The following is a 12,474-nucleotide window of genomic DNA, read 5'->3' as shown; positions in this document are numbered from 1 at the left end:
TTCATCTAATTAATGTATGGGATCTTTATGATGTTTTCCGAAATACCTCTCTGATTGCATTTTCAAATTCATCTTTGATAGAGAATTGCTAGGTCACAGGATACGTCAGTGCGGACATTTCGGGATATTTACTGAGCTCGTGGTTCAAAGTTTTAGAACAGTCGTCTTATTTCCTAAATTCTCAAAATGCTCAAGAGCTCAGTAGGTTTGAATAATTAATACTAGGTCACATAGCCAGAAATGAAAAAACCAAACAGATAATTGTGCCCTGGGAGGCTTAATTTAAATATAAATTTGTGCTGTCTATTCAAAGATAGACACCTGTCTAATCATCATGGATGAGGCATATGGTAATTTTTTCGCTTATCATTCTATAAGCGGAAAGATGCTTTGCCAAACGTTTTGAGAGCATTACAAAGTGGGCTTCAATAGATTTCTCAGAGGTGCTCTGGCTAGAGTCATTTCATCTTCGAGATAAGGTAAGGAAATTATAGAATATATAAGTTAGGCGATTAGTGCTGCTTAACATGCGCTAAAGAGATAAAATAAAGACATTGAGGCAGCTCGGGAATTCAGATTAGGAGGGCCCCGGTAATTGAAACAATGTATGTACGACATGCCAAAAAATGTGAAAAGCATTTCGCGGCACGCTTGTTAAGTTCTAGAAGGTGTTCAACAATATTTCGTGGTCGGAGTAAAGATTAAAAGCAAATTACCAACAGCTAAATTTAAAGAGCAGAACCCAGACTGTTCGAGAAATTTGAAAGTAGTAATTACGCCCTTACCGTATAACTCGAAGAGAAATTAGGAAAAGAAAGGATCGGGTGTCTATCACGTCTCAAAGAATTGAATGTCATTTAGACGCATCGGGATAGAGTTTTTAGCTCAATGATTTTCCTCTTGCTCTGTTTGAAATAAAAGGGTAATTTAGTGTTTACAACTGTGTTGAAAACGTAGATTCTCTAATCACCTATTTTTGTTTCAAATAGTTGTGTTATAACATTCAAAGTTTCTTGGGTAACCACTCTTTCTTAAACCAGGTGCAGCTAATTCTTTTTCGCTTTTTTCACAAGGAGCATTTGAATTAAACGATAATAGACGAATCTCAATGCTGGGTATTTTACTTATAATACACCACGCTCTTACAATTACACAATAAAAGAGAAAGCTTGAAGGTTAACGCCATTTTCTTTATGAGAACGATATATTTATCCACTTCAGACTTTAAGCGTAATGATGGCTTCCTGTGTTCATTCATTATTTAAATTTGTATAAAATATTCACCCCGAAGTTCATTTAAATTCATGCTGGGAGCCAGAAAGCAGCCTTTAGCTTTCACAAACTCAATCATATAACTATATTGATGTAAGTCCCTTGAAGCAAAAGTGTTCTAAAACCTTCATAAGCCATGTAGAGTTTAATCATAAGAGGAAAAAACACTTTTGAAAAGAACTATGACAGCATCAACAATGAAGCTGTAAAAGATCAAATTAACCTCACGAAACATTGATAATTGGAAAAACAGAACAAATGACACCCTCTGGATCAATACCATTCTATTGTTTCTAGTCAATTATTCACGAAGTATATACCAAAGTGTCATTGTTCCTTCAGTTCGAATGAATGAGGCGTCATGGTAAAAAAAAGAAAAACTGATTATGCGTTGCGTGCATGTTATACTGCAAGTGAGTAGAGTATTTTGGGTGGGCAACTGAATTGTCTGCATGTTAGCCAATGAAGCTGGTCCAAGAGTAAATAAGGGCTCAAAGTACGAAGAAGTGACACCAGCTGTAAAGCACCGATTAATCGCATGCTTTTTTCGAAAAAAGAAACTTCCGAAAAATCTCTTTTATACACCGTATATGGTTTAAGGAACGTTTTCTTTCCTTCAAAGAAACTTCACGAATACTTGACGAAACATTAGATTGTATTTTGATTCTAAAAAAAAAGTTAAAAACAAAATTTAAAAACATTTAATGTTAAAAAAATTTGAATGATCAAAATTCTGCAAAGTGTACTGAAATTTGAATTTTAGATCCTTGTGCGAAAAGGTGCAGGAGTAGTTTTCAATAACCGTTTTCCACCGGTCCACCGTCGCACCTTTACATTTGTTTATTAACCTACCCGTAAGCAACATGAAAAGTCCGAAAATAAAAAGAAATAAAACGTCAATAATTCCTTAGGTATAAACAGATTTCTTTTAAAACATAGATCCAAAAGATGCGTAGAGTAAAAATAGTACAACAAGCAACAGACCTCCTGGATTTTCGACGGTACAAGAAAACAGAAAGGAATGAGAAGGGAAAAGGTAATAACCTCACTTTTGTTAAAAATACATCTAAAGGCCTTAAACTATCGAAGTGAATTAGCTTGACTGAAGACTTAAAGCAGTTAGTCTTTGTCAGACTCGGTAAAAGTTGATAAGAAGAACAGGAAGAAAAAAGGGGAACGAGAAACTGCCTCTAAAGTTGCAGGATCTAAAACTGCTCATGTTTCCGTGGAAACCTCTGAAATTCAGCTGATCTAATAATTAAGGGCCTCAGAAACAGGGAAGAATCATTTAACCTTTGTTTTTACCTTGAAAACAGTATTGAAATTTAAGCTCAGAGTAGTATCTTGGTGATCATATTACAATAACATTATTTCCACCTAATCATTACTTAGCACTAAGAGTATCTGATGTGTTTAAGGTGATTGCGCGGAAGGAGTTGAGCTGAAGAAGTCGTGGAAACAAAATCTTTCTGAAGGTTTGTTGCACTTTGCATATGCTTTGCACATTCCGGTCAGGTATTCTTTGCCATGCGTATTCTACTGTTATTTTTATCGGACCTCTCCGTTTTTTCCTGCCATATTCGAGGATTAGGTAAACTGCGAAATTGGTTTTTGTAGTCGTTGATGATTGGGAATGCAGCTGTTACTTTATTTTTGTTGCTATAATTGTCGCAGCCACTGTCGCATCTTTGCTCAGGATATTTTCTCAGTGCCTTTACTGAATTTATTTCTGGCATTGTTATTATTGGTTTAGCTGATGACTTGGCAGAATCACGAGTTAAAGTGTTTTTCAAGGGCATAAGATGTTAACTCAGTGACCTTAACCAGAGAAGTCACATCCCTCTTCTTAATCTTTCATAACTTCAGAATAAATTAACTAAGAGACATGTAATCCTAAAGTTAAGTTTTCTTCCTCGAAGGTCGTTGACAAATCGAGCAAAATTTATTTACCATTGGAGAAAAAGCGCTAATTTTATAGCTGCACTTTTTTAGTTGGTGACTTAGCAAGATCACGGGTTCAAGAGTGATCGTAATATCTTATATTTTATATTTTATGATAGTTTAGTTCAGTGGCTGTTAACAGAGAAGTACTCCTCTCCTCTGAATCTTTCACCACTTCAGAATAAATAGATTTACAAGACGCGCCAAATTTTCTTCCTCGTCAATATGGTAGGCAAATTGAACAAAGTTTATTTTCCATAGGTGAAAAAGCGCTGAAGAATTTAGCAGCGGATAAAGTTGGCAACCGCAGCGGTCAATGGACTGTCGACGAAATTAAAAGCATAGTTACTGTTAAAAATTTATGTTCTTGCAGTGATCCTATATCGACAGCTTTTAAGGTAGAGTAATTTTGCTCCTACGTAAATTTGATTATGATTAAACAATAGTTTCATTTTGACAGGTTTCTACTTATGTTCCCCTGGGACGACGATATGGCAATGACCAATATAAACATCAAATTTGGCTTTTACCTGAGTCATGCAGAGAAAAGTTCTGCGAGGGAACCGGGTAACTTTCATTTCAAAATACGTTTTGGGCTCTTCCTATAAAAAACAAGTGATCACTCCAATACACTTTGAACTGAAACCTCAATAAACAGTCTCCTTCTTTTGAATTTCTTGTTCATCATTTCTCCTGAAAATATATGTTTTTATTATCCCTTTTTTGTGACAAGATCATGCTGAACTCAAAGTAATTACATTTTAATTATATAACAACACAGAACGCCCAAAGCAGAGTCTTTTTCTGTAAACTGTAAAAACAGGGTGCTTTGAAAATAGTGAGAAAGTTTTTAATACTTTATCCTCATGTTTATTTGATAGATTATAAATTTCTTGGTCTTCAGGTTAACAGTAACTTGCGGGTTTTGGCAAAATCGTACATAGAGAATACCGAGACCCTAAACAATCTTGCAGACCAGACAGAGGATTTTGCTGTGCAGCTCATCGATCAGGTTAATGGCAGTGAGCAGCTTGCATTGCAAGACGTACCGGGAAACGTTGATCGCTGTGCCTCGATGCTCAGTGGCATGACGGATAAGGCAATTGAATATTCTCAAAAGAAAGTACGTATCTTTTTGAAAAACAACACAAATATAGCTTGACAGAGGTGTCACTTTTCTTAAAGATGTTGCATTAAGAGTCCGATTGTGATTACCTACAGAAAACTGAAACTATGGTGAAATACAATCTTGAACGGCCCTTTCTCATACCAGACCGGAGTAATATTGGTAATGCATACTGATTTGGAACTTTGCTAGCTTTCATCAGCATGGCTATTTAGTACATAGCTCATATTATACAAGTTTTCTTATTGATTTCGTTTATCATCTTTTTTTTTTTTTTTAATTCTGACTCTTTTTACCAGTAACAGATTTGAATTATTTTATAGTTTGTTGCACATCCTTTATTGTACAAGAGACTACAAATGAGATGGAATCTTGGAATACCTAAGGTTTTAAAGCCTCATGAAAAGTTTCGACCTTTTCTGTGCCTGCTGATACTGATAGACACGATCCTCACTCCATTTCTGCTTCCGATTATTGGATATGCTTTTTACCATGACCAAAAAGAGGTGCAAAATCTTTTAATATAGTTTGTTATGCTTGTTATTTGAGCTATATCGTTTGCTGTCTTTGACAACTGACTTTTGATCTTTCATGAAAACTTTTGTATTCTTATCATTTTGCAGAGGCGTGTGAGGTCACAAGAACAAAGAGGAAAATCGCGTACGGGTGTGAAAAGATCACGATTGAGTATCATAGGTATGTCAGAATACTAGAAAAATTTAAAAAAAAGTTTTTTTTAAATAATAAGAGTAAAAAAGCTGGTTGGTCGTTCGGTTTCCTAACTTACCCTCTTGCCAAGTTGATAGAGGGATGGATTGATGAAGTGATCGAGTCAAATATCAAATGATTGATTGATAGATTGAATGACTGGGTGAATAAATGAATGATCGACACATTTATCGATTCATCTCTCGATTTGTTTTCAACAGATTCTTACCTGAATTACCTGACTTCTCCCTTTGTCTTGTTTATAAAAGACAAGCTAACCCAAGTGGTATTTATAGCATTTCACTGCATAGTCTGCACTTCGGATTCTCAGATCGCAATAACATACGAAGAGTACATAATTTTCTTTTTCTTCTGTGGCATGATCCTGAGTGAATTCCAGCAGTACAAGCGGTCGCAACTGAAATATTTCAAGTAAGACATTTCGCTTATGATTGATTTGAAATTTTTGCAGCGTATATCTTCTTTGATAAAGAGGAATGGGCTTCAATTCTGTGACCACGAGTATACAGTAGCTCTTACGGATTTGGTGTTTTTGTTTATTCGGTTAAAAAAAGTGTTTTCAACATAAAACTTTTGGAGGTTAAGAACACCAGCCTGAAAGGAAGTCTAGTAGCTTGCGTTAGAAGATTACTGTGGATGATAGACAGATTAAGAGCCTAAGGAGATCAGAACCTTTTTTTGTTCCAAAATGCAATTTATTATCACCTACTGTGGGTAAAACGAGGAAATATTGACGCCTTTGAGGCCTTCGAATCCATTGCCCCCACCTTACACTCTCACACAGAGTTCACAAGGCGTGTCGCAACTCTTCACCAGACACTTCACGTTGGACTCTGGAGTGAAATGATGATTCAAACAGGTGAACATGGAAACCTCTTTTATTTTAACTTGCAGGGACATGTGGAACTACGTGGATGTCCTGACTCTCTTTATCTATATCCTGATTGTGTTGACGCGCATTGCGACGGTTATCCGCGGAGGCGAAACTTATGATAATGACCTGTTAGAAACTGCCAACATCCTCTATGGCGTAAATACCATGTTATTGGTATTGCGCTTCTCCAGTATCCTGGAGGTTAACTCATTTGTTGGTCCATTGCAGTTGGCTTTATTTCGGATGATTCTTGACTTACTCACCATACTTATGCAGTTTGCTTTCTTGGTCGCCGCGTTTTCGTTGGCCATAACAAAGGTTTCCAATGCAGATCTCTTCAAATTGGGTTACGGCGCCAACGATACTAGTGGTGAAACCAACTTAGCACCGTGAGTTACGTTCCTTTTCCTTGTTGAATTGTTCTTTTGTTATTGGGACAAGTCCCTAACAGGTAACTAGTATCATTTAATTTATCCGATCAAAAGCTCACTTTTACAACACGGAAGAGTAATACAAACTTTGAATAAATTCAGATTACTAGCAAACTGAAACTGCCTTGACCTGACTGGTTACCAATCCATCCTCCAACTTGAATTTCTACCTTTTGTAAACTAGCTCCGTGTTAGAGTTGTTTCAAGAAGAAAAAAAGTTCAGCAAGTTAAAAAAAAAAAACAACAATGTGCATGTTAGCGGTATTATCGAAACAGATCCAGAATATTGTCATGCTCTAAAAAAAGTCCTTTGGAAATCTTCATAAAGAAGATGGCTTTGGTCATTAAATTGTTTCTAAAGGAAAAATTATCAGTGAAATTATCTTCAGAAATCATGTATGAGAGAATTCTTTCAGGCAATGTAAAGCATTACTCCAGATGTGTACCAACATCAGCCAATGCCTTGGATCAGCCTTTCATGGTAGCACGAGTTCGGCTATCATATAATAAAGTCCACTATAATAAATTCTCTTTATTTAAGAAATGTCATACATACCTTTCATCTCTGTTCCTCCTACACTGTCCACTCTATATAAGCTACAAATTTGGCTCTCATTTTGTTCCCATCCAGGTATTGTGGCCAAGCAGGGGCATTAGAGTGGTACGTCATTCTATCTGCTTAACCCCTCAACCCATCAGATTGACTAGCATCTAATTTGTCGTTACAACATCACCCCTGAATCAAACTACAAGGTCATATGTTAAAGAAAATAATCAACAAGAAGAACTGAGGCTCATGATTGCTTAACGAATTTTCTCTGCTAGTATCACAGGAACTGTTTAGAGAACAGTGTGGAGAATACGCATACTGATTTCGGAGTGTAACTGGTTAATGAAGATTAGGTTCACATCTTTACATGTGTCTTGTACAGAGATTTCAGCTCAGCCTTTGACAAAAAGGAATAAAACACGCCAGGTTAATTTTTCATCAGTTGAGGGTACATGACTTGTAAGCTGCATTTTTGTTTGGCGAGTCCCTACTGATCGTTCTTTGGTAGAATCGTTTAGGTATATTATTCCTCAAACTAAGCTCGACTTAACCGAGAGTGAATCTTACTTGGTTATGGCCAACCCACATCGATGTTATAAATAAGTTGTTGTGAAATAACATTTATAAATATTTGCAAATTATTATTCGCAAAACATTCTCCTAAACGTTGAGAAACAAAATTGCTGCATGGAGTAGCCAGCGCATATTGTTAGGAAAATTTAGTACTCGATAACATGCAAAGTAAGAGTATAATTTTATACTTTTATACTTTATATTTTTTTTTAGAATCGTTTAGGTATATTATTCCTCAAACTAAGCTCGACTTAACCGAGAGTGAATCTTACTTGGTTATGGCCAACCCACATCGATGTTATAAATAAGTTGTTGTGAAATAGCATTTATAAATATTTGCAAATTATGATTCGCTAAACATTCTCCTAAACGTTGAGAAACAAAATTGCTGCATGGAGTAGCCAGCGCATATTGTTAGGAAAATTTAGTACTCGATAACATGCAAAGTAAGAGTATAATTTTCTGTATCGTTGGACTGAAATTTGTTAGCCGTAATGTCCTTTAGCCAATATCGATCATAACAGAAGAATAATTTCGATTTTTCAGCCTGTACAAGACATCTGGACACCTTATATGGTCAGTGTTTGGTCTAACTGAATTGAATAAGCTGAATACCACTGATCGTCTCGCCTTCTTAGTCACCAGAGGTCTATACTTGGTTTTCCTTATTTTGACCGTTATCATGCTGATCAACATGCTTGTGGCCTTACTTTCCAAGACTTATGACAATATTACGGTGAGATGAGTAACTTAGCAACTCTTGAGATAAGCATGCGCTGTAAGGTACAAAGCTCCCTTTTTGAATAATCAGGAAAAGAAGAAAACCAAAAACAAATCACGGAATATTTTGAAATGAGTATCGAGGTTAAATTTTTGCTGTCAGTCTAGGATCCTTTCTAGACTTGCTTTACTTCTAGTGCGGATAGGGTCAAATGCATCATGTTTTGTGATAGCTGTTACATAGGCAATACCTTTGTCATCAAGCAAGCATTAAAAATATGATAAGTACCATTTCCCCATTAGTGTTTGTCTATTTTTTGTTTCTCTTCCACGTGGGTAAGCTGGGTGAATTTACGTGACTATTTACTCTCGTAACCTGTGGTACACTGCTGCTGATGGATGCATTCACACTCAGTTAGCTGTCCATAAACTTGGTTATTGATGACACGCGCTTGGATGGCTTAAGATTTCGATCCTATCTCTGAGGAGTTCTTTGGTACACCATGTATGGCCGATCTTTGATTGTTCGTTTGTTGGTTTTTTTTTTGCGTGTGTGTTAAACGAGATGTTGTTTGTTTGTGTGTGTTTTTTTGCTTATGTGTTAAACGAAAAGGTCGCATTGACTTCATGCTTATAAACGCTTAAATCCAGCTAGTGTTGCACCTTTCTAATTCAGAAATCATCAACGAAAAATAAGACGTCTGTTGTCTTTCTTGCCTGTAGAACAATGCGGAAGTTGAGTGGAAATTTTCACGCGCTGTTGTGGAAAACCAGTACAGGAATCTTCACTCTATTGTGGTACCGTTCAACCTGCTATCTGTTCCAGTAGCACTCCTTTACATTCGTTTGCATGGTAATCCTCGTGAAGAGGTAGGTGAAATTCTTCTAACCTAGGAAGCTAAGTCAACATCGAGATATTTTGTCTTTTTATCAGTTCGTTTTTAACTTTCAAGTCAGAAACCATATATGTTTCACTATGACAGGATGCAAAAGACCGTCGAAAACAATACAAGAATTTTTATCGCGAGCGTCTGTTTCCACTGCTTACTAAAAGGTATCTCGAAAAATATGGTGGAGCGTTTCCATTGTCAGGTAGGTTGTGTAACTCTTGCGGTTTTTTTCAAAATGTTAGGTTAGCGGTTATATGAGAACTCAAAGGTCACAATTATTAGTTCGGTCTTTTCCGATGTGAGTAGCGATAAAATCACGTGTACCTCCTCAGGTGGGACAAAGAGCACTGCTAACACACCCGTTGAAATGACTATACACACGACAGCACGTATGTATCAGGCCACAATCGGCTGAATGGGCTCAAACCCATGGATAACAATGCGATCAACAAAGCTATCATTGGGAGCCCATTGTTATTCGAGTTTATTTTATGCCCTTAATTAGGCCACTGTATGATAGTAATTCTATTTAAAATGTGGAACTAAAGTATCTATCAAGCAAAGAAACATCGTCCCATAAAGAACACAACTTAAGCACTTTTGAAAATGAAGCCTAAAATTCGGGTTAAATGCTCTGTTTTCTTTTTGTCAAAAATAGATTTTAGTATTGCTTTAGTTGATTTTCAGGCTTTATTGTTATTATTGCTTTTGTCAGTTGTGTAAACTGCGATAAATAGTCTTTTTTTACATCATTTTTTATGCTTTAAAGTTACATTTGTTATGTTTTAGTTGATGACAAGATCGACCTGATAATGCAGAATTTGAAAATTTCGCCCTTAAATGTAAGTATTACACCTCCACTGATTCGGCGTTAATTGTCAGTTATACCATGCATCTGCTCTTGCAAAAAAACTTGGTCCACGAAACTGGCGGGTGGTTGAATGTCTCAATCGCAGGACTAGATAGGTTTCCTTTGACCCTTTGACGGTCGGTGTTTGGGTGTGAAAAAAAAATTATCAAAAATTGGTCAAAACTCATGAGATACCTTTGTGTAACATATTTAACATGTTTTGAAATTTACTCGCTTAAGTCAACCAAAGCTTTGAAATACTCAATAAATGAATGGTTCGAACTCACTTAGCTGAAATATTTCAGTTTCTGCCAGTTTAATTGTTTGTTCTATGATCGGACAACATGGTCCTTTAGATCCAGTAATTATTATATGAAATACAGAACAGGACTTGTAAGGCCCTCATTTGAATTACTACGTGTATGGGTCTGAGTATCATTATGCAAGAGATGAAAAAACAGTTTATAATATCTCCTGCACTATGATATGACGTCTTCATGAGGGTATAACCTGCGATGTGTAGGATTCGGCAGCTACTACCGAATAAAGCTAGAATAGATACAAACAAGCATGGTTTCCATTTTAATTTGTTGCTTAATTTTAGGAGGAAAACAATGCCAGAAGCGTTGGGGAAGGTGATTTGGATAATTTTCCCGTACCAGAGAACAGCCAGATGCCGACTTCATCAACCAAATTTACCAAATTCACAGCACCAATCAACGATGTATAGCTCGCCTAGCAATCTAGTTCTATATCACGTCTAAAACTCTCTAACTTTCAGTTGTTTCGATTTTTATTTGGCTCCTAAAGAAATATTTTATCTTAGTTTGCTCTTCAGCTCTAGCTCATATAATTCTAAACGTAATCATGTAGTATATGTTGCCATGAACTTGATCAGGTCTCTTTCACTTAGTCTGTTTTCCAGCGAACCACAATGCGGACTTCGTCTGCTAGCTTTCAAAACGCCGTTTATTGAAAGTAGAAAGGCTAATCTCCCTTACAGTTATCTGTATCCCTTTCCCCCCTCTTGAAACTTAAAACTTATTAAAAAAATTTAAGTATTCATGTTTCGGGACGATGGGGAAGGGGAAGAAGAGGGAGAAGAGGGAGGCGATCAAAGTGTGTCATGGACTGCAAAAATACGTAAAAGAAAAGTGGAAAATACTTGGAAATTCGAGGGTTAAAATGATTATGAGCTAGATATAAATAAAAAGTTCATCAATGTTATGAAAAACTGTTTTTTAATTTTGAAATTAGAGCCATCGATGCTGGGAACATAAATCCGACGCTTGTAAGACCCAGGTTATAATTAAATACAAACTAAATATCGATAAGCACCTCTAACTTTAGAACAGAGAGTTTCGGAAATATCAAGTCATTAATCATGTGAGCCTTATCTTGATTTTCTCGTTAAACTACGTGTATAATGATGTATAGTAGAAAGGACGCATTCATTCAGAGGAGATAAACGTGTGATCCACCACTCGATACAATTTGCGTGATCTATACCCTTCCGGCCAATATAGGCGTCCACAAGAGACGGGCTAACGGCCTATATCATCAAGGCTTCTGTTTCTTTAGGCATGAAACGAATAAGAGTTCTTCGACCGGCCCTGAATCAAATGGGGCGCTAATCCGTAACCGCAGGTGACTATTACGTTAGTGTTTCACCCTCCACTCCGCTATTGCAGATATATCTCAGGAATACCATGTTTTGCCCATAAATTATCATCCTCTGAATGAAAACTTCCGCGTCAACTTGTGAATAAACTGATTAACAGACAGCAAACACGTGGATATTAAAAATTATTGAGAGCGACAAATGAAATTATTTATAGTGGAATGTGGTTCCTGATGTAGCAAATTACCTGCTGCAGCACAGTTAATTAGGTAATCTTCAATTAATGTTCAAATTACCATCTATATTAGGAAATACGTATTCTAGTTTAGTGTCTACTTTTCTTCAGTAGTTCATAGTACCTTGATATTAGATTGAGCTTTGTTCTTAAGTTAATCTTTCAAAAGTTATACACTATAAAAAACTGTAACAAAACTAGGGTTAAATAAGAAAAGAGGGTGGCAAAGGTTTTAAACGCAACGCATGATTACACCAAAAATTGATAGGCGACGCGGGAATTTTTACAGCAAAGCAATGTAAGGTGAGATTTGAATTTTCCTCTTCTAGATTCTTAGAGCATGAAACATTGTTTAAATTACACGCGACGCATGGATTTTACCAACATCCATGCGTGAAACGGCACCTGGTAACCCCCCCCCCCCTCCCTTCGATCCCCTTCGCTACCCTCAACAAAGAGAGATGACATCTACTCGATCAATTTAGAAACCCGAAACTTAAAGGCGCAAAAAATCACAAGACTTGCACATAGGCCAAGAATAGTCAGAAACATAACAAAAAAAATGAATAAATGAAGAATAAAGAAATAACGAAAGAAAACGAGATATTACTTTATTCATCATTCCAAACAATTATAAATGTGCTAGTAAGATAGTTCCTGTT

The 12,474-nt window shown here is 36.4% G+C and overlaps 1 protein-coding gene across 1 annotated transcript; it reads left to right on the top strand.

Annotated features, from left to right (window-relative positions):
• Positions 1–359: 359 nt before the first annotated feature.
• LOC131796861 (short transient receptor potential channel 5) lies at positions 360–12,396 on the top strand. Its single transcript, XM_059114470.2, has 15 exons — positions 360–479; positions 2,212–2,308; positions 2,691–2,747; positions 3,475–3,611; positions 4,118–4,336; positions 4,663–4,845; positions 4,963–5,035; positions 5,269–5,479; positions 5,963–6,331; positions 7,005–7,034; positions 8,043–8,232; positions 8,940–9,086; positions 9,200–9,308; positions 9,896–9,948; positions 10,561–12,396. Exons 2-15 carry the CDS (start codon positions 2,221–2,223, stop codon positions 10,684–10,686), a joined length of 1,992 nt encoding a protein of 663 aa, XP_058970453.2. The 5' UTR covers positions 360–479; positions 2,212–2,220; the 3' UTR covers positions 10,687–12,396.
• The last annotated feature ends 78 nt before the right edge of the window (positions 12,397–12,474 follow it).

The sequence above is a fragment of the Pocillopora verrucosa genome, chromosome 1 (assembly GCF_036669915.1).
Source record: "Pocillopora verrucosa isolate sample1 chromosome 1, ASM3666991v2, whole genome shotgun sequence".
Taxonomy (NCBI): Eukaryota; Metazoa; Cnidaria; class Anthozoa; order Scleractinia; family Pocilloporidae; genus Pocillopora; species Pocillopora verrucosa.
Note: the sequence above shows the minus strand (reverse complement) of the source record. Positions and strands in the feature narration are given on the sequence as shown.